The sequence below is a fragment of the Porites lutea genome, chromosome 6, assembly GCF_958299795.1.
Source record: "Porites lutea chromosome 6, jaPorLute2.1, whole genome shotgun sequence".
In the NCBI taxonomy this organism is placed as follows: domain Eukaryota; kingdom Metazoa; phylum Cnidaria; class Anthozoa; order Scleractinia; family Poritidae; genus Porites; species Porites lutea.
In genome coordinates this window covers 11,383,786-11,411,726 of record NC_133206.1, presented here as the reverse complement: position 1 = coordinate 11,411,726, position 27,941 = coordinate 11,383,786, and the positions used below count along the sequence as shown (strand labels likewise).

The 27,941-nt window shown below is 39.7% G+C and overlaps 1 protein-coding gene across 2 annotated transcripts in view; it reads left to right on the top strand.

Annotated features, from left to right (window-relative positions):
- Positions 1-27,224, top strand: part of LOC140940068 (uncharacterized) — a 66,442-nt gene extending 39,218 nt beyond the window's left edge. The window contains exons 2-3 of one of the 2 annotated variants that reach the window (XM_073388949.1): positions 25,623-25,717; positions 25,792-27,224. In XM_073388949.1, the coding sequence (XP_073245050.1) occupies positions 25,627-25,717; positions 25,792-26,261 (561 nt within the window). In that variant the 5' untranslated portion in view covers positions 25,623-25,626 and the 3' untranslated portion in view covers positions 26,262-27,224. Of the gene's footprint in view, positions 1-25,543; positions 25,718-25,791 lie in introns of those variants that run through there. The other variant, XM_073388948.1, reaches the window with a different exon arrangement.
- Positions 27,225-27,941: the final 717 nt, after the last annotated feature.

Here is a 27,941-nt window from a genome sequence, read left to right as displayed (position 1 = left end):
GACGGAAATGAAACGGCTAAATCAACGGTTCAGCAATTACTGAAAAACTTTGGGTTAATATCACAGTACCGATTGTAACAGCTTATAATGTCAACCGTAGAAGAGAGTAGACCTAATCCGGGGGGTACTCCCTATAATGGCCAATACGGGGAGGGTACCTTTTCGGTCAAAAATTGTATATAAAACGGTAAGGGGTTGGACATCGGAGCGGAGCCTTCCCGTACAAAACTTTGTTGAGTTCATTCCCCCGGACCTACTCATTCTCAAGGTCTGTCTAAAGCTCTTAATTTGCACGTTCTTGCTTTGAATACCATTTGTTCCCGGCCACAGCTGATTTTTCCCTATTGGGGTGGATTACCTCGGGACAGATGATTGTACAAAAAATGCCGGGGGTCACAGCTCGTAATTTAGGTGTTACAGTGGAGCCTCGATACATGGAAGAACCAAGGGACTGGCAAATTTTTGTTCTCTATAAGGAGGCTTCGATATTTCAAGGCTCTTTTTGATAAACTACTGTTATTACTGTAGTAAAGGAAATGGTTCGTTATACCGACAAATTTGTCATATAGAGGCTTGTTATACCGAGTTTCCACCGTGTAATCTTCTGAACAGAAGTACGAGTGAAATACAAGTGGTCACAAGTCGTCCAAAATTTAATAATTCGATATTTTTTATTTTGTTGTGACCAAATTACAAATTTTTTTCGTATATTCAGCTGCGTAGCATTGTTAACTTATAAACTTTGACGGTAGATCAATTCAGACTCATTCTCTCTACTTCTTTCTTTCATTTAATTCTGACTAGTTTTATAATTGACGTCTTTTGAAAAATTTTATCGATGATCATATCTCCGTGATAATATGAATTCATATGCATTGTGTCCTTGACAATGTGCCGATTACTCGATACGCTAGATTTCACGTCATTTGTAAGCTCAAGAGTTGGGAGGGAACAGACATTTCAGCTTATCTGCTTCGTTGACCACAATGGCTGAGAGGTTGAACGTAAGCAAGCAAAGTAAGCGAGGGCAATTTGATTGGTTTAGCGAATGCCGGTGGCTGATGTCACACACAGTTGAAAAGTACACTTACGGAGAATGCCGGATTAAAATCGAAAAAAGACAGGAAAAAGATTTTTATGATTACTAAGAGTAATCAATGAATTTTTACTACTAAAAGAGTTCTTTTAACAGTGGTTAATTATGCCTTGCTTTCTAAGAGAGATATTTGAGTTTTCTTATCTTTTTTCACAAGTCAGGGCTTCTATTCTTATCAAGGTCTACCGTGCTCCATTATTCGAATACAATTTCCTAATTATGACAAGATGATTAAAATTCCATCCTGTTGTCTGATATAAAAACATGAGTTCAAAATCGGTATGAGAAAAAATGTATTGACAAAATTTAATTAATGCAATCTTAACGAGAAGGAAAGAAAAAATGTCAGTTTGGGTCTAGTTATATGGCCCTCTTTCTTGATTTCTTCGATGCAACACTAACAAAGTCTCTTTTTTCGCTTTAAAACCGGCTGTTCATCCTCTCCTGACGTATTTTTTTTATTGCAAGTGTAATATCTAATAGACCAAAAAACCAGCCAACAAAAAATTCTGTTTTGTGCTATTGAGGAAATTTTTGTAAGAAAAAACATGAGAAACCTGAAAAACGAAAAGGGGTGTATATATATAGAGTGATAATATTTTGCTGTTGATCTGCAACGACAGAATAATTCGTGATTGAAAATTCCGCTGTCGACGGTTAATTTCTGGCTTCGGAGAGTATAAAACTTTTATACGAATCAATTCACTTCCACTCAATTTTTTAAAAAAGTGTTTCGTGCAAAGATTAATGGAACAGACTACCGTTGAAAAAACCTAATTATTTAGAGAAAAAAACGGTCTGATGTCAGTTGGCTTTCAGTTTTGGTGACCTTTTCAGATTGTTTTGTAAAGGTTATATTTTATGTCTATGATGTCGTGAGAAGTGAGCGTTTAATCACATAACGGAACAAAACCCTTCGTGTTGTTTAGCTCTGTGATATAAGGCGGTTAAAAGCCTTGCGAAAAAAAACATGCCGATATTTCATATGATAGTTAAAAAATGAATTTTACTCAACTTGACACCTAAAGCTAGGGTCCTAAAATTGTACAAATAAATGGCCCTGAACGGGTCAAATAGGATTAAGATTAGACACGAGAAATCGCCTTTAGTCGTCGTAAATACAAAATCCATCGAAAATATAGTCAAAAGCACTTAGTATAAGGACATAAGACTTGAAATCTTTGAATTAAAGGAGAAGAAGGCAAGCCTACTCTGTGATAAGCGTCTTGCCAAATGTAGTCCATCCGTATGTCAAGTTGTGTTTATTAAACAGCTGAAAACATATCAAACATTTTTTAAACAAGCCGGGTCAGTTGGAAATAATCTGGTTGTGTCTGGAGATGAGAGAACCTGGTGTTTTAAAAAAGGGATGTTCGATGCGGTTAATGTAAGACTAATAAAGTAACTCAAAATAGTGATAACAGCGTAAACGGTCTTTATAAAATGGAGAACGCAAAACAGTACTAGTTATTATGGAACACCTAAATTGTATAACAAAGTGGACTTGATTTAATTATTTTGAAAATACTCTATCTGCTGCGCAAGTTCCAATGAATTATTTTATTCGTGTTTAGCCAGTATGGGTATCGCATGGTGCTGGAAAGAAACACTGCCGGGCTTTTACAGAAATCGACCCGGTAGTTTCCCGGTTAGTCTGCAGAGCGAAATAAACAATGCGCAGCTCAGCCGATGGACAGGGTGATGTTGCAAACACAAATCACGCTATACTTCTTATACGACAATGCTTACTCAAAAGAGAAGGACACAAATTCTTACCTTTCACCTAACGATTTCCTCTCATCAACATGTGTCCGTACAGAAACTGATGTAAAGCAGCGAGCTTGGCTTCGCCGTCGGGTTTGTAACCCGGCCGAGTGTCAAGTTATGTTTATGTGTTAGATCAATCACTCGAAATCGCCAAAGAATTCTGGTCGGACAATAGGATAGGCACGCCAAAAATGTTATAGGAGCCAATCATAAGAGTCAGCTAAGGTTAAGGGCTGATAAATTAACTTTTGGTCACTTTTGAGCTAGGTGGAAGGGGATGATTACAGACAGAAAAAAAAAGGTTGACTGAAGAGAGTTAGCCCGTCGCAGACAGTCAGTTTAATCTCTGATATAGATATAGACTGTATAATTATGGACTACCGGTATATCGAGTTCTCTATCTGGATTTGGAGTGTCAAGTCCGGCTGCAACCCAGGCTAAAGAGAGTCCATGATTCGAGTTTATAGTACTGCCTTACAGTTATAAAACAAAGTTAGGAAAAATGCTGGCCCATACTCACTTTACTAAAAAATGCTCGAACTCCGATGTAGCCTTGAAAAGGTCAACAAGTTCCTAGGCTAACAACCAGTTTAACCTTTACTTACCACACGGCAAAATTAATGAAATTCAGTAAAGAAGAGGGCTGGTTTTCCAATACTGATCGCTTTTCTCAAGTCGTGAAAGTGGAATTCTAAGTGGTGTAACTCACACGAGTCTGGTACAAGTTGTGAGAAAAGGCTTTGTGTGGAGACAATGGAACGTCTCTTATTTCCAACTCGTGCCACTCCAGCCCCGCCTAAAGCTCCTTGATTTTAATCTAACTTTATTACAGTACTTGAACACCCAATGTGGGGTCGGGAGGGGGGGACGTCCTATAATGGCCGAGGCTCCGCCCGAAAGGGGTATCTTTTTCAGGCTTCATATATGAAAGGGTACAGGGATTTCACTAGTTGAAGTATATAAAAGGGTCAGGGGACTGAAATCAGTCATTGCGGTCTGTGATAGGACCTAAAGGGGCTAAAAAGCTCATTTTATGGCTGTGAAAAAGACAAGAAAACTTTCTGGTGATTTATTCATATTAAAAAGGCGGTGTATTTACAGCAGTTAAAGGAAATGCAGCTTTCTAAACTAGTATGTAAAAGAAGTATAATTTGTCAATTAAAGCAGGGGCCCATACCTCCTTTTTAAGGGTATACGACGGGGGTACCTATTCTATCAGAAAAAGTATATAAAAGGTTAAGGGGTCGGACCTCGGGGCGGAGCCTCCCCGTATAGGATTTTGTTGAGTTCCCCCGGCCTTAAACAAGCGGTGACAATTGGACATGAGTGGTAGGTGACATTGCACAAGATCTTACCTTGTTCTGGGGGTGGTTCTTTCGCCCCTGTTTTTTACCAATCAAGACCATATTAGATCATTTCAAATGAAATAATAGCTATAACAAACCTCTCCCTTTTTACGCTTTTCAAACAAGGAGAGTGCCTGATGTCATTGCGTTTGGTGCTGGTCATATTTCGGCCCCTCTGCAGAGGAGGGACTGACTAGAATCTCAGTGCCGAAATTGTATCCTATTCATGTCTATGGGCGTACTATGGGTCTATCCACACTAGCAGACAAAATCGGGATTTTTTTTGAAACTTCTAAACCAAAAATTGTATGGTGATAATTTTTGTTTTGAAAAAGTTTATCCGCACTGGAAACTATTTACCCTTATCAGGCTCGGTTACATCTGTAACTTACTTTTACATCCTTAACATTTCCAGTTATCCTTCAAAAAGTGAAACTAATTTAATGCTCAACATCCTGGCGCCTATAAGCTCTCTATTTTCCCCCAAGGATACCGTGTTCCTATAATTTTTGATCAAGTATCCCATTTGGGCGGCCCCTAATCAAACCCTCTTGTCCTTGTGAATAATATCACCTCCACAAGTCGAAGATTGTCATTTCTAAACAACCCAGTCGTCGGTCAGTTGGCAGATATGACAACTTTTCACATTTAAAAGATATTCAGTTTGGCAGTTTCAATTCGGGTTAACAGCGTGTTGCATAGAAATTGCGTTTACTCCCAAGTGTAATGAAATGCATAACCTCCATTATTTCCGGAAAAGGAAAAAGGTGTTAAAATGATACAAAATTGACTGACTAGAGAAGAAAACGCACCGACAAGATCGTTGGAAATGTTCAATAATATCCGACAGTTCCTAAAAGTTTACAAGAAATTAATTTTAACTGGGATTTCCATATAGGTTGAGATTTTGATTTCGACTCTTTGAAAAATTCAAACTGTTTTGACTTGGGAATGCCCAACAACAATTTTTTTCTAAATATAAGCTTGATCATGCCTTTAAGATCATTTTCAATAGATATGTGAAGATGTATTTTGCATGTGTTCTGCAAGAACGAATGTTGATAATTCGATTATTTGTAAAGGGTGGTCAGCGGTGTAGCCGGTGTAGACAGGTGTTATTCATTATCAGTTGCAAAAGCATTGAACAAAACAAACAATTTCTTAACACAGGTAGCATTTCTTCAAGAAACCTCTAATTCCACCAGAAAATACTTAAAAAATATGATCGTTTGAACTGTACACTGAAAAAGAAAAAAAAACATCAACCCCTGATCAACCGCGGTTTGTGTCGAACTTATGGAAGATCCCACAACACGCGGGGATTGCTTAATGAGTATTACAGTTAGGAAAAATATTACAATTAACTTCAAAAAATTAAAGAAAGAGATGCTAAAAAGACTAACAAAATAAGCATCTGAGATGTACGTCTTATAAGGCGATCATGTGATAGTAACTGAAACAGTCTAACAATGATTACTCTTAGCAGGCGTACTCACCACAACTATCCTCAAGGTGCCTGCGTTTCCAAGTTCGCGACGTTTTCTGGACTTCAGTGCAAATTAATGAAAACAATTAATACTAAGGCAATGAATACTGCTCGCATACAAAGCTCTTTTTCACAGTAATACATTCACCATTTTCAAACAAGAGCCTCAAATATGGCTTGTGATACAGTGAATAAATCGGCCCCGCATGGGGTGGAAAGTTTTCGTCACTGTAACAAACAATCTGCTGGCGCTAATCTCTGATCCGAATTACGACCAATCAAAACACGTAGAGCCGTAAAATGCGATCACCAAAAAGGCGAGAATGAAGGTCATCCATTCTGGGAGCAAGTTGACCTGATTTTCTAGACCAATTACTTTCTATGCGGAGCTTAATTTGAAAATGAAAACTTTTGTGTTTGCCACTAATGTACCACATGCATAATTTATTATCACACGCGCATAAATAAATCTATTTTCCTTATTAGTCGACACTGGGAATAATCGCTATCATCAAAGAAAGGAGACATGATTCTGCTAGTTGTTCATCACCGAGGGACGCCTTTCTTTTATTACTTTCGGTTAATTTATTTCACACGGTCTTGCAGTTTTGCATGTGCATGACACCCAGAGAAGAGAAATTGTGAATTATTTTTTTCGGGTGAGGTTAATTTAAATGACTGTAAATTTTCTTATTTTGATTTCGTATAATTCTTACTTAAATTGAATCATTCGCAATTTTTTTTACAATTTTTATCATAATTAATGATAATTTCAATGCCGCACGTTATGTAAGCATCCGTGGCCCGCGAGAGGGTGTGAAAACTGGATCGGCCATGCTCGATCAGCTGATAACTTTCTACATTGGTGATCAGTGTGGTTTTCGAAGTTTATGTAAGGCTATATATGTTTACACTTTGTGCCTGAGTAAGTGAAGTCCTTGCCGGGCACAAGTGTGAACACACCATTTTTTTCAAATACGACACACCAGTTCAGGCACCCTGCCGTAGCCTCCCACGTATTTTTAGGAGAGCTCGTCTTTCATCCCTCCTCCTGCCGGTGCCTGAGTACAAGATCGAGACCTTGTACTCGGGTACTAAAGGTGACCATCGGGTCCCCGCGTGCACACATTTTCTTTTAGTTTTGGCCGACCAAGTGTGGTGGACAAACCCTACTGAAAGTAGAAGCCTACTTCCGTGAGTGAATCGAAGAAATCAGTTAGCTAGTTCCATTGCTTTATTCCCGGCTAGCTGCTAACAACGGTTTTTTCAACCTTCTCCGGGAATGGACAGTTCTACTTTCTATAGGCGATGACTCTCGGAAGAGCACTACTACTTCATACTGCTTTTTCCCTTTACGCTACATTTTGCCTATCCTGGACGGACTATAGATTATAGTCAATGATATCAGGATTAAATGACAGGTTGGTAATGATTCTACGCTGGCTCCTGTTTTTACTCTCAGTGCAAATATCGGTAGTTTCTTGGTGTTGCTGACGGGTGTAATCACCAAATGACGTAATACAAAAGATTTAAAGGACACTGAACAATACGCACACAACAACACACAGGCGAACCAACAATGCTTTCCGCAACATCAAGAAACATCCAAAATGTTACAAATTAGTTGAATGGGCAAAGTTCTGTTACGTTCTACGCGTTTGCAGAACCAAGTGTCCCTTTATACACCCATACACTATGCTTGGCCATACCCTACAGGCTGTAGACCACTATCCTTACCTCGGAGTTTCTCTGTCAGAGAACCTAAGCTGGAAGCCACATATCCTAAACATTACAAACACAGCCAATTCGACACTTCGCTTTGTCAAGAGGAACTTGCATCATTGCCCGCAGAGGGCTAAAGATCAAGCCTACAAATCGCTAGTGAGACCAAGGCTGGAATATGGTTGTGCTGTTTGGGACCCTTTTAGAGCATATCAGAAATCATGGATTGAACAGGTCCAGCGCATCGTTTTCGAGTGTGATTCCGTGTAAAGCAGGAACTCGATGGCGGAGAGCAGAACTAGTCAAACCACAAGAAAGCCCTAGCATGGATGAAATTGTCCGTGCCTTTTTCCTGTTATATCGAGTTGAGGTTATATCCCCGGGGGAGGGGGGTACTCCCATACATTACCTATACGGGTATGTGCCGCCCAACTGGGTCGTGATTTTGAAGCTCCTGATTTAGAACGGGGTATCCATTTCAGAGGCGTTTTCTAGAACGGGGTATAAAAAATTGTGGATCACGGCCTGATCTTTCGCTTACAATTGTTGCCGATTAATAGAAGCATTTATTTGATGTATAAGCCGAACAAATAAAGAAATATCTTTTTAAAAAAACAGGGCTATTTCAATTTACAAACTTTCTAGAACGGAGTATGAAAAATTGGCCCATTTCTAGAACGGGGTATCAATTTTAGGGGAATTTTTTTTTTAGAACGGGGTGCCAATTTGGAGTCTCGGGCGGCACATACCCACCCAAAAAATATTCAAGTGCCCCCCCCCCCCCTCCCGGGGTTATATCCAATACGTCTGGTAGTAATGCTAATTTGCTTTTAGTATTGCATCTGTAGACTAACAATCAAAGTACATGCCGCGGCCTGAACATCGATTAACCCTTTAACTCCTATCCAGCGTTTTTACACGACGACACGACGGCCATAATTGTGTTCCAAAACGATCAAACGGCGACCATGTTGGTGTTCGAAACGAATCCTATGGGAGTTGAACTCCTTTCTTATGTAAAAGCTTTCTTTTGTTCCAATTAATTTGTATAGTTGCTGGTCACGTGAGTGAAAACGATGTATCAAGTTATGGCGACATGTTTTCAGTGTCACTCTTAGTTTTAATTAAAATCTGAGGACGCAATCCATGGTGTTATCATTCAAACGTCTTTACCTCTTCAGCAGAACTTTAACCAGTTCTTTTTCTTTTTTTGGATTTTCCAAAAGAGAATTTGAAATTTTTGTGAAGTTTTATATATTTATCGCCATTAGGAGTGTGTCATGCAGCTAGCTCTTATAACATGAAAAGAGACTAATTAGAACAGAAAAAAACGAGAACACCACAAAAGCAAATTGTCCTTTTCAGAAGAACAAACAACCTTTCGCTATATTGAATAAAGATAAACCTAGAAACTCTAGAGTACTGACTTCCCTCTCTAGGCTCGATTTCCAACACTAGTACTCTTTCGAGTCCGGTCTTCGCGCCTACCCGAACATGGCGACTGGTAATCGAGCCTTTGTCTCTTCCAACTGAGTGACCAGGGATCCCAGCTCAAGGACGCTGCCTATAACAAGACTGTACTACAGGGCGTTGTGAGGTTCTGTTATAGCATATTTTGATACAGTTTTAGTTCATTTCTTCACTGAGACGAGAGAATGGGGGTTGGAAAAGGCCAATACAGCAAAAAACGTGCGTGGTCTAATTTCACGCAGCCGCTCACAGACCAAAAACCTTGAAGTGCACCCCCAGGGGAAAAGAAGAATACACAGTGCAATTTCAGAAATCTCAAAATCTTAGAAAATATGTGCAGTAAAAATGCACTTGTTCCTCTTAATGTGATACTAAGATCAATCTTTGGGAGCACTTCAGACTAAAGTAGCTTTTAAGACTTCCGAATCGTTCTAAATATACTTAAAAATGCGTTGAATGTCATAAATCACTTTTTCCAGCTGTCAACATTTTAAGCAAGGAACTACTAAATGGCTGATTAACTGGGAGTTAGGTCAAGATACATGGCCACCGCCTTACACTTCCATGTTTCTGTTGCCAAATGACAAGACCTTCATATGATATACACATTACACACATCGTTTACTTGCAGCTTAAAGGGAGTGTAGGTATCACACTGTCAGTTACTCTCTTCAGGGCTTTAAAAAGCTACAACGTTTCTCACATCAGTTGAATTTCAAAATAATGGCCCAGTTATGTTATTTAAGAGTATAGTTTAGGCATTGAAATTGTTTCCTGTCGTCTGTTGCAGCAGAGTGCAAGGATGGGCATGGATTGAAACTTGAAAACGTTGGGCCGGCCAACCTTTTCAAGTTTAAATACAATGCATGCAAAACCTCTACAGGAGCATTTTGTGTATGAGTAAAGGCATTAAGAAATGACTCCAGCTCAGAATTGATCCAGTATCCACTTACAAATTCTCCAAACTGATCTCCATACATTTCTTTAAAGAATTAGTTAAGAGAATTTTGATAAAAGATCAAAGCATTTTCCCTGAGGTGATCATTTTATTAAATCTCATAACCTCTTCTTTTGATAATGTACCAATATTGCGAGGAGAAAATTCATGTTGGTCAACGAAACTTTATGGTAATATCAAGACGTCATCATAAGATCTGAGCGACTGCAAGTCTCGTGTGGTAGTCAAAAAACCCTTCTTAAGCTCACGGATGACACAGTCATTCATTCATGAGTCGTTGGAGGCAGTTGAATAGTACTCACTGACTCGATTCTCATTAATTTATCCATTAAACTTGGATTAACCATTTTTTTCCTACTTCCCCTGTTGTTCTTTTCCTTGGAGTAGACTCAGTAGATGCAACTGAGTGCGTCTAGGATTACTGGGGGTTAAAGATGGTTTTTCGTGCTATAGGAGGTTAATAGCTAGTATTGTTAGACAAGTGTTCTTTAGCCTGCGAAAAATCATCTGATTATTTAGACGAATTGTGTGCGTAACACGAACGCTGCCGTGATTCTAACCGAGTTTAGCGATATGTAGACGAACTTCCTTTCGCCAGCTGTGTCTGCCACATGTCCTTCAAATGCGATGAAATGGGTTTAAGTTCGACCCTTTTCCATCAAAACCTTTAATACTTTCTTGAAATCTATCTTTGAATCCATGTGTCGGCTCGACTATCAAAGAGCTTCAGCCGACGTTTTAGGGCGGAATGTCCACAGAAGAAAAAGATTTTCATTCCTTAACTGTGGGACTTTATCTTTCGAATTCGTGGGACTCGTGGCCTTGTGGTGCCTGAGATATGAGTTCGACCAGGTCACGTTTTTCTTTTTTTCGCTTACTACTTTTTAATTTTTCTTTTCTTTCCCCTTTTCCTTGGCTTTTTGTCCATTTATTCCTAATGGAGACCCATTTCCTGAACTTTGTAAGGTTAAGTGAGACACGTATTTCTAGTACATCATTGCACATTTTTGGTACAATAATCAGTCTACAAATGTAAAGCAGTGAAAAAAAAAGTAAAGCAGTAGCCACATGCAGTCATAGCCTTTCTTTTTATATCAACCTTTTTGAAACCTTTTTCCACACGTCGCTTACTGGCCCAACTTTCATCGCTAACACAGAGCTTCCATTCTTGCTAAATAATTTCCATACGTACTCAAAACCCACCAAATCTTTTAATCGGCTCCTGCACTAACCCATTTCATCCATGGGCTGGATCACAGGAGGCTTTGATTTATTTTTAAATCTTCCTGTCTTTCTTTCGAGAAACAAGGATCCTTATCTGTTTTTGGAAAACAGTGACGACGTAAAATTGATCCAGCCTTTCTGTACATACATTGCACCTTTAGCCAGTGCCAGGCTCTCGGGGTCAGAGTAGCCTGCGTAGCAAGCGTTTCCAGTCGAGTTATAGCGCGAAACTTCACCCCCTCCCCCTTCATTCCTTTTTTTGCTCTCGTTCCAGTTTTCTCGACGAACTCACGCGGAACCGCTTGCTACGCAGGCTAGGGTCAGAGCAGAAGAACAAAAAAACGACAGGGCGAAAAACAGCCCACGCGGTTTTCACGCCACTTTCCACGATCCTGCACTTTTTTTCCTACTAACACGGTATTGCTCCCTTCTTCTACTTCAGATATTCTTAAGGCTCTTCTGTGCGGCTTCCACAGCGGTCTCTCTTTTTTGTCTCGCACACTGTATATTGTGTAACTGAAAGTCCACACGCTGCTTAACCGCTAACTAGACTACTCACACCCCCCAGCCCGCCTCCTCTTAGAAATGCGTCAGCAAGTGGAAAGGATTTGTTTTATGTAAATTTCAGCAGAAATTGAGCGATTATTTAAACTATTTATTGTTTAAAAGTGTCAGAGACAGTAGTCTAACACTGACAAAAAGGATTGAGCGCTTTTGTCTCGAAAGGAATTCAGGAATCCCGCATAATTCCATCCATTGTCTCGCGAGTGGCGTGAGTCTTATCGGACCTCCAGTAATGAACTTGTTCTCCTCTGTTGGTCATACTTCCCAGTTATACGGCATTTATAGCACTTTTTCTGCATGATTTAAGTGAAGGAAGATGTATTACTACAAATCCACTCCACGAGGACTTGTTGCTCTAGGTGCCCCGCCTTTGGACAAGCTCGCTACTTTCATTACTTTGCCTTAACCCTCTTTCATAACAAAAGGCTGAATCAATATTTCACAGTTTATGGATGACATAATTGTTTCCATAGATGTGGGTTTGTTTGTAAATGCTTCACGCTAGTCAGGTTGACCGGCAGACGAAGAGGATGTTTTCACGACCCTTTTACGTCACGTGAACCGCACCAACTTTCATATGCCAATTTGGGGACTTCATGTTCAACGTTTACTCAGGTCAGAATGACGACTATCATTTCTGCAGCTAGTCGGTCACGGGTCATGCAACAGCGCTTCCGTGGAAGCAGACGTATGCATCGCACCATTTCTGTATACTGGATTGGGAGAATTTGGCGCGCGCTCGAGGGACAGCAAATTAAGGGGGCCGGCGCAGGGTTGACCACTGGCTGTCGAAACGTCAATCGTTTTGTTTTGCTGTCGCGATCCCCCACAATCGATAATCACTCTTGAAAACAGCACATCAACATCGGATCATCGTGCGTCCGCCAATATAGTCTAGAGCTCATTGTACCACAGCAGAGAGTCAAAAAGCTCAAAAGGTCGTTGGTGGTTACAACAGATCTCCGAACACAGTTCATCTACCCTCGGGGAAGACATAACGGAGATTTCGAAGCGCTTCCTTTTGTTCTGAAAGACTTGTAAACCGGCAAGACAAGCACAAGTCCTTCCAGAATTGCGACTGACACTATCAGGTTCTTTTAAAGACTTGTACGTGTAGTGCCCACGGTCTGTATTTGCTGACGGAACAGGAGTCAAGTTAGTGATGTAAAGAATCATGGACAGAGCCATTGCTGTTGGCGTTACATTGTTCATTTTTGTCGCGATTGCTGTGGCAGGCGACGGAAATTTGCCCACGCAAAACCGCGCTGATACAAGGAGGAATAAAGGTAAATGGTTTCAATCTGTTATTGCATTTTCGTTTTGTGCACCAGTTAAAAACGCTTGTTCATCGTGAAAACAATATACAGTTAATATGAGCGTATGGCCAACGCAGTACTGGCCTGATTCAAAATTACCAGTCTAACAGTGAAAGGAGAGCAAAAGGTAATGATTGATAAATACTCAAAACTATTCTTAAGTGATAAAAGTGACCAACCTTGTTAAAAAATGTGTTTCGACTTGATTTTGCCCCAAGAAATAATCTGTTAGTACAAGTGGCTTATGCATTGTTACTGAAAATACATCATTGTGTTTGATACTGACATTATTATATTTTATCAAAGAATATATACTGTATAGCATCTGGGTGGTTCAATAACAGCCTCATTATTTCGAGATCAACGATTAGTGTCAAGGTTTGCTAGATTGATATCTAGCCGCAACTGTTTTCCCTCATTTGAGGGGACAGTAGTCACGTTCCGTGTTCACGGCAGTGATTTTTTAAATTGCCCAAATGCCTGACATTTTGACTTGCTCTCTGTTGAGTGAACTTAACGAAAAGTGTCATTTATGTGCGTGACTGGGTAGTTATTCTCAAAATGAAGCTTGCCTGAGTATTCTGAAGTTAAATAACTTAACCACTAAAAATTTTGTTGATATTATTGTTGTTTTTCTTTGCATGCCCAATGTAGACGCGGGGGTGGCAGCTTGCAGTCGTACGATGTTGTGCTGCAATTTGGGACGGAAAGCCGTTCGCCTCTCCTACCCAGCCATGTACACCTGTAACATCGAAGCCCTGTCACGAGGTCTAGAACACCACACGTCTGTCAGCCATAGGCTGAAATACAGGCCGCCCAGTAACACACAGGACACACAGGCGGGTAGAATGGATGCTGCTAATTCACTTCACACGTCGCTTGGATTCCGTCGACGTTTGATGCTGTGCAAGACAAAAGACCCATCTCAAAAACGCTGCTTCGAGGAGTGCTGCAGGAGAAAACTACGGAAAAATAAAGCAAAAGTGAAAAATGTTGCTAATAAGCAGGTTTCTCCAGAACGCAGCAACTTAAATAACACATTTTCGGCTGACTGAACTACAGGAAAGCGAAAGTCGCTGGACTCTGGCCCTAGCGCGTTGAGCAAAACTCTTGCATGGTTTGGCCAAGTTAGAAAATTTTGTGTTAAGTTCGTTCTTTGCTCAATAACATGGGATTCTGAAGTAGACAGTAGGAGTGAAACATTTCTGGCCACGGAATTAGGCTTCTCTTCTTCCAGTTAATATTTGGAACCCATGTCTCGGGTGAAAATATATGATTGTCCGGGAGAGTCAGTGTTGTCTTACGCTGTTTTCACGCTATACTCGGTGGCTTTTCGTGTCGACACGAATCGCCACCCGTATAGCGTGAACACTTCTTCGACACGGTGACTCTCCACTTTCGCGCCGAAATCACCGTTCTGAACATAAAGCCTGGTATGGTCAGTAGTGCCGACTCAAAGGCTACCTCGTATAAATTGAATATAGCCTTAAATAGGTTGGTACAAGACCCGAGGATATCAGTGTCTGATGTTTCGAAAACCTGTGCGGAAGTCGTCACCACTACACCATGAATTTGTCCTAATAATAGTAATAATAATAATAATGAATTTGTATAGCGGAAATTCTATGCAATCTTCAAATGCGCTTCACAATAAAATCACACATTGGTCTTCCGCACAGGTTTTTGCGACGTCAGTCAATGTTACCAACAAAGTCCTCTTCAAAAATTATCATCATCAACAAAATCATCAGCATTATGATTATCTTGATTATCATATTATTAGGCGGTTTTTCCAGTGACATTTAAATTAAGAACACATTGAAACAAATATAAAGAACCAATATTATCAGTACTGTGACAGTGTATTTTTAAAGTAGCTGCATATTTTGCGGAAAAGGTAATATGGGTTGGACACGCTTGTGCACTGACGTGTTTGCAATTACAACGGAAATGTTTTGAGAAAAAGCTAGCATTACGTTTGGCGTATTGACAGTTTATTTTTCCTTCAAGTGCTCGTTTCCGGGGTCTTAAATCCCAAAGCCGACCACCGTTGACTGCATGAATCAAATAATCAAGAGTTGCCTTTGACAGAAACCAGAAATTATCTCTGCACTTCGTGCCGCATTTTATCATACATGATCTATCTTCTGAGTTTGCAGCTCTCTTGGTGATAAAATGAAATCTTTACGTATTTCTAATAATGCTTTAAAAAATTTCAGTCATGATCTACATAATTCTCATTTTTAAAGGTGGCAAATAATACCAGATCATCTATAAGTGGTTCTATTATTACAAGCCCCTAGTGTTCGAGTCCAATAATATAACGTTGGAATTTGAGGCAAAGACAGTGGCTAATAAGCCAATGAAATGTAATCGCATGCTATGCAAACACTTCAAACCGCAATTTAGGTCATCACCCTAGGTGAGTGCATCGTGCGGTGTTAATGATGTGATAAAAGCTCTCTATACTTGTTGTATAGGGTATTTTAAGCGGTGGGAGGTGCTAATAGGTTCCGTCATATATACTTTATATTTTTTAAGACAACCATGCTGATCATTATCTTTCGCGCGATCGATTCATCATTTCATAGTGCTTGAAAAGTAAGATAAAACAGTGAATAGATTTCATCATATCCAACTAACCCGCAGCAATAACCTTGAAATTGCTTATTAATAATGAAATTAATAGTTTAAAAGTTACACGCACACCACTAAGGATGGTGAAACTTTGACATTTTAGACGGCGGCCGTTCTACTTACTAACTTGAACGTTATGTTCAAATATGTCAACATGTAGCCAACTCTTAACTACCTTGTTCATCATAAAAAATGTATTTCTAAATGGAACCAACAATGCATCAGGAAGAACTTTGCGGTTTCATAAGGAAAGAGATATTTTATTACGGGAAGGAAATGGTTATGTAACATTTTTAAATATCAGGAAGTGTAATTTTTCCTTGAACTGTCAAGTCACCTTCCACAGGAAAGGATATGAGGATAAATATTATTTTTAAGGAACAGTTTGAGAAAAAAAAACTGAGACTTGTGGGTTTGAGTAGTTTTGCATTTGTCTGGCTCGTCTTCCATAGCAGGGCCGTAATCAAACGAAACTTCTTACCAAGTAATATCAGTGAATTCAGTTTTCAATGTACAGCCATCTTAGTGATATACTTTTTCGTTAGGCACGCTTAAGGAACTCACTTTTTCTCGGTAACTTCAATGATGCTGGAGCTCCGCCTCTGGCCTGCCCTGCTTCCGGAACCATTACCCTCTAGGAAACCATGCAAAAGTGTGAAGAATTTTCGCAACAGTTTATAAACTTTAAGACCAATTCTTTGTAACAGTAAATCCTCATAACTGTAATCTTCGGTGAAACTGACAGGACCCTATTCCTTTGATTTTTTTCTACATGATATTACTCACTAATGTTTGATAACCAGACACACTCTTTGCAGCATAACATACTCATATTACTTACATAGATGGGTACCCCTTGGAAAGATTATGCAACATCACAGCATATCACACCATTCGAAAGGTCACAAACAGCATGCATGTCAAAGAAAGTATTGCTTTCGGAACTTTCGGCCGATAGTGTAAGTGTGTGTTATATTTACTGAGACCGGTGCAATGTTAAGTTCAGCCTTTTTTTAGCCACCGCAGATAGTTTACAGAATTTAAATTAATACAATTATAAGCTGATAAGGAGCCCAGAAGGAACTAAGAGGCTTAGAAAACCTTGCCTCCCAGGTAATGTTAAGTAACAAAGTTGAAACTACGTTAGGTGTCTTTCGTGTCTATTTCTAATTTCCATGATTTGATCTTTGACTTTTACATATTACTTACGCTCTTTAAAGGTAGCCATTACGAAGGAGGATTATGAGGTTACCCTATATTAATAATCCCTCCTTACAGATAACCCACCCGGCCGAGGAAAGGTTGGCCACACCACCGGGGTCTACGTCCCATACTCTTTTCGAACGGTGTTGTGGGCTCTCAGTTTACTTCCTTCAAGAACCAGATAAGTGAAAGCGCTGTGTGACGGGACCTGCGGTTTTTCGTCCTTACCCGAGAAGACTATAAAGGTCTAACTGTTTGCAGATGTCATTCTTCTTAGTTATTTTAAAGCCCTAAGTGATGGTCCGGCCGGGGTTACGTTTGAACCCTCCCGCGACCTCCCGCTCAGCAGACCAGCGCTCTCTCCAATTGATACCTCCTGTCCTTAAAGTTTAAGGTTTAAAGGCTTGTTTACAGTGGAACTTGCACTTAGCTTATCCGGCTAGTTTACAGGCACTCCACTCCAATAATTCTGGTATAATAGAAATAGAATAGGAAATAGAACATAATAGGAATAATAGGAATAGAATAGGAAATAGAACATAACAGGATTAAAAACCCCAAATAGCAGGAGGCAACAAGTTGGCTATTTACAAGCGTGGTCGAGGATTTGAACTCGGGACGACTGAGAACATATCTGGCAAGTCACCAGAACGGGACTCGAACCCTCCGCCGGATTGCGAGTCCGACGCGCTGACCACTCGGCCACGCTGCCTCGGCCTTTTGCATCCTCCAGCTTCGTTAGTTGCAATAATTTGCCGACGAAGTTCGCAGCGTAGCGTAGAGGATGAGGATGAGGATGAGAGTTCCTTTCCCTCTCCCTCTTCTCTTTGGCACAGCGCAGTTTCGCCTTGTTTCGGAAATTGCGCGGAAATCATCTCCTTACTGTGTGTGAATAGAAGCTCTATTCGGTTTAGTCTTCGTGTCGGCGCAAAAGCTATCTGGTATATTGTGAATCTGATACCTGCCAAATGGAGATTTAGTCAAGTTTCCTTTTCCCATTAGAGAGCTTGAGAGTAACCTGTTATGCGTTATGTTTGGACCTGCTTAAAACACTCACCAATTTTCAGACCAAAATGACGGAACCTCCCTTACGGAGCAATACTTAAAGGGGGGCACACATACGCATATATCGAAAAAACCTGCGGAAATTCTTGCTTGGGTCTGTAAATAGAATTCTTCGGAGAATACGGGGAAATTGACAAAGATATCTTGATTACGCGGCTTCTTTCTGAGTTCAGTTCAATGAATTCACGCCGTAAAATCGTAAGACAACCTCTTCTTTTTTTTCAGCGAATCAGAGCGCGCCATCCACGAACGTTTATCTAGCGTACGTGTTGGCTCCACAAAAATAAAGTGTACCACCCATGATCGGTTGAAAAACCCTGACGTCACGTGATAACCCTTCCTGGGATTTCTTCACTAATGGCAGATAAACAAAAGGCAAAACAAAACAAACGTATTTTACTTTAGAAAGTGACCCTTGACAGTTTAAAGAACTGATCCACCTGTGGCCCTTTAGCTGTCCCCAAGTCCTGGTTACACTTTCCAGATCATGAAATGGATCAATTTTGAAATTTTTGAGAGAGGGCGGTCGGACACCCATTGCAAGATAAAGGAGACCCTGCTGTTTAGCATTTAGAACCTTCCCTAAATGAAAATGTCAACAGTAAAAAACTTCACCTTGTTTTAGTTTACATGCCTTATTTATATGCAAATTTTCCAACAATATGCCATCTATTGTTTCTTTAATTAGTTACTGGTTCTACATTTAAATTTCTGTTGTTACTCAACGATTACTTCTGACTGATGGGCTCCCGAAAATGTATGTTGGAACATACGAAACGTCAAGTTAAAGTTTTATTTCTCTCCAGAAATACGTTTATATTTCCTTATGTTTATCACCGCAGTTTGCCTTTTGTTTCCTCTTAAGCTAAGATGGCCAAAAAGCAAGGGTATTTACGATTTACTTTCCAGATCGTCGTCGTTCCCAGGGTACTCTTCCACTTGGCCCCTGTAGGACGGGAAAGAGAGGACCCTGGGAACGAGGTTGTTTCCAGATCCGAATTGGAATTTAGAAATGTTGGTTTTTGAGGGGAGAGGAAAACCGCAGCATCCCAAGAAAAACGACTTGAAGTAAAGGCAAGAATCAACATAACTCAATCGTGGCGTGGACATGAGGACTGGAACCCAGGCCACAACGATATGCTCATCACGCCAACTCTTCGGTTCATGTGTTCTCGGCGATGGAAACCAGGGTATAGCCTAGTTCCCAGGGTCTCTCTTCCTATCTGAACCGTGCTGCTTCAAATATGAAAGGTTCAGCAATAAACGTAATAGTTTATAGTTTATGAAGTAATCTTTACTGCTGATCAGTTTGTCACCTTTTTCGAAAATAAGATAGACAAGATAAGAATCAGACTTGAAGTCCTTGAAACGCCTGAACTATTTGACGGCTGCAATAAATCTTCACTAAACTGTAAAATGGATACTCCCTTCTCTCCTACATCCATTAGGCACCGAACCGTCGAGAATTTCTCACACCATTATTTCTAAGTCTTGCAGTTGGGATCCTTTCCATGCCGCTTTACTTAAAGAACACCTTGACTTGCTTCTACCTACACTATGTAGGATAGTAAACTTGTCGCTGGAATGTAGTCAATTGCCTTCTTCTTTGAAAACTGCCGTCTTATCACCGTTACTTAAGAAACTTTCTCTGGATCATGAAGTCATTAGAAATTATAGACCTTTCTCAAATCTCCAAGTTATTTCTAAAATTATCGAGAAAGTTGTGGCTGTTCGCCTGCAAGACTAACTTGAATCAAACCAACTTAATGAACCTCTACAATCAGCCTATAGGTGATTTCATAGCTGCGAAACCGCCCTCACTAGCGTTCACAACGACATCCTCCTTGAAAATGATAATCGTCACTGTTTTACTCCCTGGTTTGATTCTTGCAGTTCCGTTGCAGTCTGGTTTCAGGGTTTGCTTTAGATTAAAAAGAAATACATTCCCGCCCTTACCATAGCCCTGGGGAAGAGGTTGCATCTTCCCATCGTCCACCTTGCGCCTACTATTTGATAAGTATCATCTATTCCCCAGTGGGAGTTTCTGCGGAGGGGGAGAGCTGCATATATCAAAGATTTTTGATAATTACGCGTAGAAAGAGGTTCGTGTACAACACTTAGCAACTAGTAAGAATTTCTCTTTAATCAACTCCTTCGAGACTTCTCGGGCTATCATAACTGCCTCCAATTCTGCTATCACCCGCTCGTGTTTATATCGGGATATGTAAGCCGTGAGCACGGAAAAGACTTCCATTGCTTTAAAATATCGCTAGAATTTTTTCTCCAACAACAGAAGTCCTCATTGGATACCTTGAGGTCATATGACACACATATAAAATATTTTATACATATAAATATAATATATTTTATACATTAAGATTCAATTGACTGTTTAGTCCCCTAGGACCAGTCGAAGGACCAGCCATAAGTATTAAAGATATCAGAGTTTGGACTGCCTTTTGATTTCCGTTCAAATTTTCTTATATAATTAGTGCAGATTGATTTCTTGGCTGTCAATCAGTTGATTATCTGTAGTCAGTGTGTAGTTAATTCGTTTCCGACAAAACACTCTCCTGTTTACTTCTAAGAGCATTTAGGAGATTATTTTTATCAAGAGAGGATATCCCCTCCTGCACCATATTTATGGTGGCTTCTAGTTGTGAGTACGTGTTCGCCTTTGAGTGCACCTATGACCTTGGAGTTTCAAGCCAGTCATGTCCTTCCCTGACACTCTCACTCTTTTCCGTTTCTAGCCAACTATGGAGAGACTTTAGGGACAAGAGTGGCGAGTTTTTGCAAGTTGGTTTAAAAACTCGTCCTCGTAATCCAACTAAAAGGTTTCTGATTTTGCCACCCAAATCGTTAGTACCACTGAGGAAGTGAATACTTAACCTGTTCTTTTCTAGCAAGAAGGAAGGATTAGCACAGTTGGTTAGGATTAGCACAGTCAGTTTCGTGTGTTAGTCAGATTTCAAGCTACCGACGTAATATGAGGACACTTTACCTTTTTTTAATGCGTTTATCATGCAGCTTCGTCCTCGGACGTTTTTCTTTGCAGGAAAACTAAGACAATTTGAGCACCTGGATTTTAATACACTCGGACAGGAGGGCTCCTGACTCGGAAGTACATTTGATCACATATCCGCCGGATACCACGCGAAATCGGCTTTTAAAGAGCTCAGCTGCGCAGCAGGCTCTGAGGGTTAGACAATCTACTGACTCTCCTGTGCTAGCAGCCGTATTCATGACCTGCTTCATGACTGTAAACTATAATTTGCAAACTGTTCATGCAGTTTATAAAAGGTAAAATACACCTGTCCCCGAAACAAAGTGATATTCTCCTTTTTGCTTCGCCCCCTGATATAATTTCCCATTTTTTTGCGAACGCTAACAACAGCATTAAGTCACAAGTCGTTTCATTTCTCTATGAAAACTGACTATTGCATAAAACGGCGTTTGAAACCATCACCAGGGGCCCGCCTGCCATGACTTATTTCCGATCTTTTTTTATATTCGTTTTGCTGTTGTTTTAAATAAACCCTCGTCATTTTTTCAGGGAAGCGCGCACGTGTGTACTTGCTTACCAAAGCTAAGCTCCTAATATTGATTGGTTTCTGGTGTTGCCGAACTATTATCGATTTGGCATCGTGCTGTGGAGTGGGAAGTGGTAGTATTTGTATTACATCATTTGGTGATTAGCGCACCATCCGAAACTGCCCTAACTGCTATTCACTGCTTAAATTTACTCGTTTATAAGTAGTGCGCACTGTACTTGATCATGCGAAAGAGACTGCACGACGGGACGACCTTATTTAGAGGGTCTCCAATAGGGTTATTCAATCCCGTAATCCCGAGGGTTATTTCTGGTATCCCACCTCACGGGCATACTTCCAATCCCGAATCCCGAGCTTCAAATAAGGGAAATCCCGGATACCGAAAAACTGGCACCCTCTATTTAGAGGGTGTCAGTTTCATGCGATTCGAAATTTACAAATTAAATTTTATCTTCTTTTCAGTTAGTCGCTATCAGCCTCCACTAATGATTTTTTTTAATTGGAACGATATAGGAATTTAGATCGGTGTCTCTAATTATCACGCCTGCTACCTAGATTCCATACACCTATGATTTAATTATATATTGTCTTTCACTTCTGACTGCCGTTTATAATAAGATTTGCCTGCAATTTCATTTGCCGGAGTCATAAAATGTTGATTTTAGTTTTGCTCCTCGGATCCCGTTCTGCGAAATGTAACTTCCCGGATAACATGGTGTGCATGCGCAGAACGTTCAAATCTGCATTTTGGCGGGAACATGGCAAAATGTGAAACGTGAAGGTTCCTGAGTTATTTTTATCTACCATCATGCTCTTCTTCATCACAATCCACCATTAACCTTCCCTTCTTAAAACCACCATCCAGGTTTGTTCTTTATGCCAGTGACGCCATTTTGTAGAGGTGATAAAGTGCGTCACTCCTAGTTTAACGCAGGAGTTACGGTGAAGTCAAACATGGTCGAAGTTTGTAGATGGAATGATAAGAGTAAATCTAGTTTTGAATCCAGGGCGGCCGTTAGGTATCTAATAATAATAATAATAATAATAATAATAATAATAATAACGCGAATATTTATACGGGATAACCTATCAGTTCTAATAAAAAGAACTGTTATCAAAAGGGTCTTGTAATTATCTCATAACTAACTAAAAAATAAAGAATAATTTTTAAAGAGGAAAATAAAGTAAAATAACATTAAGAAATCTAAGATTCAAAAATCAAAATCTGTAAAAATTATTGACTTATAAGACTGAAAAAAGTTGTGAATTATGGATTACTATTTAAAAAACTCTTTTAAATTACTCTTAAAAAGAAACCTAGAATTTAAATTTCTTAAATGCCGAGGTAAAGTATTGTAAACTAGAGCCCCTTGAAAGGCAAAACTTCTCCGTTCAAATTCTAATTTGGCTTTGGGAGGTTTTAGTGAACACCCATTGTTTCTAGTGTTAATGTTGTGTTCAATTTTTGTAAAATATCCTTTAAAACGGGCACAGACGTTATCCTGAAGACAATCAAACACAAGCTGGCAAGAGGGGAAAAGTTTTTTCCTTTTCCTGGCACGGCAGTTTGTGCTACTGTTGTTTATTACTCTATCTTAATACATTAATTATAACTCAAAGAGTAAACGTGACCTGATGTCAGATGATTTCTTTGTTGAATACCGCTGTCGAGATAAAGCAACTGTTTGCTCGGTGACCTTCTTTTTTTCTATGGCTCAAGACACACCAACAAAACAAACAAGGCAGGCTATTATTCAACTATATGATGCCTCATCGCAGCGGAAACAGCAACTAAATTTCTCTTTTATTTGGAAACATTCCATCGGCCAATGAAAAATCATAAAAACTCCGAAATATTGTCAGGGAGGTTTTATACACTCCTGATACGCCCCTATTCGGACGCATTCTCGAGATTAACTTTCAATAAACGTGCTAACGGTGCCAAGCGCGGCCGGGGAACATGAGATAGCCAAGTCACGTTTGTTTTCATTACTTTAAAAAGGGCGTTAATAGTGATAGGGAGACTAAAGAACATAGCTAAACGAAGAGAGCAAAAGACGTTCTTTATAAAAAAAAAGCCGCTACATGAACTAGTTCAGTACTTCACAAATTAAGAGTTTCTCAGGATCTTCAGTAAGGGATAACAGCGGCAATTTGACGAAACTACTTTACTGACGCAGCAGTTTTAACTGAAGTTTGCAAAAGGGATTAAGCTTCGCGCAGCACGTACACTTCACACCAGTTTACGTCAGAGAGCCAAGAGTAAGAGAAATGTTTATTTACTTGTCAATCTTGTAAAATTGGTAGTTATATAAAAGAGATCAGAGACAGAAGGATTCAGCCCTGTCACCGCCCTTGACCTATTAATGAACTCAATGGATGAAGAAGCTGATAAAAAAGATTTCTTGCGGCGAAATAGCTGGGCCAAACATGGCCTTCAAAAAGAGGGGCCTGCACTGACCTCAAAAGACAACCATAGTTTCAGCTTCAGTAAAGAGAAATCAGCTGGCCACTGCACAATAAAAAGTTTAAAAAAGTACTTTGTTTCCAACTGCTGGGGTAAACCTCTCGTTCTCTTTGTTTACCGCTACATACATTTGCAATCATTTATGTCCAAGTTGTAAACAGAGCTTAAAGTTACATTATGTTGATTATTCAGTGTAAGTCAAAGAACAGTTCTGTTGATAAAATTGTAAATGCACGAAAGCCTGCTGAGATTTCAGATAGATTAGTGTTATTCTAACAGCGAGCAGGGGTCCAATTCACTATCAGTGCATATCTTAACGAACAACATAAAAACAATTACTTAGAACAGTAAATTTAGCATTGAAGGGAAACCAACACCGCAAGTTGTGAAAATGGGTTTAGTTAACGAAAGTTTGTTCTTTAAAGCATGCATACTTTGTAAGATTCGATTTAAGTTATTTGACAACAACAAAGTTAGCGTACTCTTCATATTCCTCTTCAAGTCACAAAACTCAGAAATTAAGCCTGAATGTATTTCTGTTAGTTTAGCGCAAGCTACACACTAAGGAACAATAGTATTTAATTAACAGCACAAAAGTGGCTACATGCCATGTCTTTTGTTTAATATCAACGACTTCACCTGCATTCCAGTTGTCTAATAAGTTGTTGGGTACGGAGCCAAAAACCTAACAGCGGTACTTAGTTTGGAGATTGGCATGTTCAGATATGCGGCACACGATCCCTGTGCCATTCAGTTAGCGTGTATGCAGTTCAGGTTTTTTTCTCGTTTTCTTGTCAACACAATTTCCTTCTTCTATTCCGGATGCTGTAAATTCACAAGTGCTTGACTATGAACAAAGCGGAAAAAACATTTTACAACACAAGATCCAGACCAAGTAGGACCACAAACTCTATGAAGCTCAATGAGAACAAACTCCAAAATTCTCTTCGATGGACTCAATCGTATAACCTTTATCTTAGGGACGTGCATATTTACTTCCCCTACCCGGCCTTATTTCTTTAACATAAACTGCCTCCATTTTATAGACAATCAGGCGCCAATATACAAAATTATAGTTGTCAAACAGAACTTTCCCACTGTTTTCTTTCTGTGTGTGTGCCGGCTTAGAACAATTGAGATTAAAAAACAAAAATGACTTTTTCAGACCTTTAAAGGGATTAGAAAGTATAATCTCCGTAACTATACTTTGAATGGTTAACTCTTTTTCCACTTTGGGATTTTTTGCGACTGTTAATTATGTAATTGAACTTTTACAAACAAAAACAAACAATCCCACGGTGGAATCTTGAAACAAGCTATTAATAAGCAGATAAAAAAACCACCCCCGTTTAGCCACTCCTGCCATCCAGCCAAATCCAATTATGACAAGACTATTTTGGGCGCATCTAGAACAGAAATACCAAATTGTGGGTATTTTTTTTTGCAAAAGAAACCTTCGATTCCTGTAGTGAAAGCCACTATTATCACCGAAAAAGGCTATTGTTTGTAATGACTGCCCTAACATTCCTTTGTCTTCTCGCCTGTCAATCATCGTTAACCCCCAACCTGAATGACAAGTGATGGTATTAAAGTTTGTTTGCTTTTCTTAGCGATTATACATGAACAATAACGTCAACATATATCGCATCGCAACCTGCCTTTCCGGGTAGAATATCAAAACAAAACGTAGTAGCACGAGACCCTCACGCAAATACTACGCAGTCATTCATCCGCTAACAGTACACCGAAAAATGAGTCTGTTATCCGTTTTCTGTATCCTCTCTTTAGGGATCTTAAACGTCCTGGCAAACGCTGCAGTCGTCAAAAACAACAGGCCGAAAGGTTGGCAGTTCTACGCAATATGATTATTTTACCGTTTTTTCCCCGATTTACACTATTCTTTTGCCGCTTTTTAGATTTGGCGTTGGTGACGACGAAAGCCCCGGTGTCAAAGTTGTTAACAGAAAAACCCACACCTAAGTTAGTTAGCAAAGAAAGGAAGCTCACTCGGAGAGAACGATGCTGCAACCTTGGGCGAAAGGTGGCCAAAATCGGAGAAACGTGCACCTATTCGCCCAACGTCGATGACATTTTCCCCAACTCGCACTGGCACCAAATGAAAACAGCAGTTTGGACAAGACGAAGCCACCCAATCAACCGGCGACTGCTACCCAAGTGCAAACCGTTCAAAGTTTTCTACGAGAAATGTTGCAACTATGAGTATTCGCTCATCACCGAGGATCTTCTTCGAGCCAAAAGGAAGATCAAGCAGTACTTGAAAGAAATAAGGAAACATGAGGCAGGAGTTGAGGGGGAAGGAAGTGCTGACGAAGTGGGAGGTCTTCCTCAGGCGCAAGATCAGAAACAGTTAGTAAATTCGCAATAGAACTTTAAAATGTTAACTACAATACTCAAACAATCTAAATTCAAACAGAGCCTTGACGATATTCCGGCCTTTAAATTGTGTACATAAAAGCAATTGATTACGTTACGTTTTTCAAGAACGTTCTGCTGCTTTTTTCTACATTGAAGAGGGCAGTTGTATTATTCAGATCTATATTTACCAAACAAAGCAGAAGTTACTGAAAGGTGGTGGGCGAATCGTCCTTATGGTGTAAAATATTTGTCCAGTTAGTTGAATTCTTTACGTTTGGCTCAATTTGGCGCTTTGGAAAGTGAAAGATATTAATAAAAACTTTCCCGAAAACGTCATGTTCAGATCATAAGTATTTTTACATGTATTACGATGACGCATTTCAATACAATACTAAAAAGTAATCATACATGTATGCAAAGCTCTTAACATAAAGGCAATATCAAAGTCCTTACAGATGATTAAATGCACGATGACGAAACATGAACCACTAGAAAGTCTGTATAAATTACATGGCCCCTTACGTATATGCTTTTTGAGCTGCTAGTTAAATCCTGTAAGTACTTCTTGTTGTCAGTCAAATCCCTCTCGCGACTGTGACAGCCATTGTAAAACGAATAAGCATTTTTAATCGAACAACGTGTGCATGAATGTTTCGACACTCCGAGGCAAGTACATTATATACAAACAGTGTGTGGTCTCAGATGCTCAGAACTTTGGGTAATCGTCAACCTAGCTGATTTATCCGTAATGAAGTTCGGATGAAAATGTTTAATCTCAGTTTTATAAAGGCATTGTTTAACATGATCGAGAAGAAGTTTAAAGTTGAGAACTAGAATACAGAGTATTACATATATAATCAAAAAAGACCACTTGTATATAGAAATATTTTTTCCATTATTGGTAATATTGTACGAATTGCATTGAAATAATTCCTTTCTCATAGCTTGTAAATAAAATACAGATGACCGGAAAGGCTGTGACCAATGTTCTGCGATTTTTTCCCACGCCTTTGTCGTATTATTATCAACACAAATGAATTGATTAATATAACCTTTTGAAAGGTCAACAATCAAACCTGTTTAAGGACAAATGAAAAGAACTCTGATTAAACAGGCCAAGATCCCATTGTACTCAGTTCATCAGCGGAACTGGTTTTAATCACATCAGTGACGTTCGTTTCCCGACCCTACAACGCAACGGTACAATGTCTAAAGTTTGAGACACAGCCAAACTTAAGCGACACTTCAAATATTTCCACAAGTTCTGTCAACTTGCAGTAATATTGAAAAGGAACGAACGACAACACCCGAAATTATTTCTCAATTACTTTCATTTATATTCCGGTCACGCTTAAGGGATCATCCAGAAATTAGCAAGTTCATAGAACACATTCGCGGCTTTTCCAACACGATTGGATAATTGAAAAGTGGCTTGCCGTACGTTATGAATTCACGAATACAAAAACACAATTCGTGAGCCTTCTTTTAGGACTGCACCTTGCATTTCACGCCCCTAGACCCGCAATAACCCATAAACGTTGGAAAAGAAACTTCTTGCCTGGATTGCTATTTTTAAATTTGAGCTGATGACTTGGATGTTTTAAGAAACATGAAGAAAAATAGACCAACTTCCATCCAGGAAGGAAAACCGTTATTAAGTGTAAATGGCGCGAGGGCCTATCAAAACTCC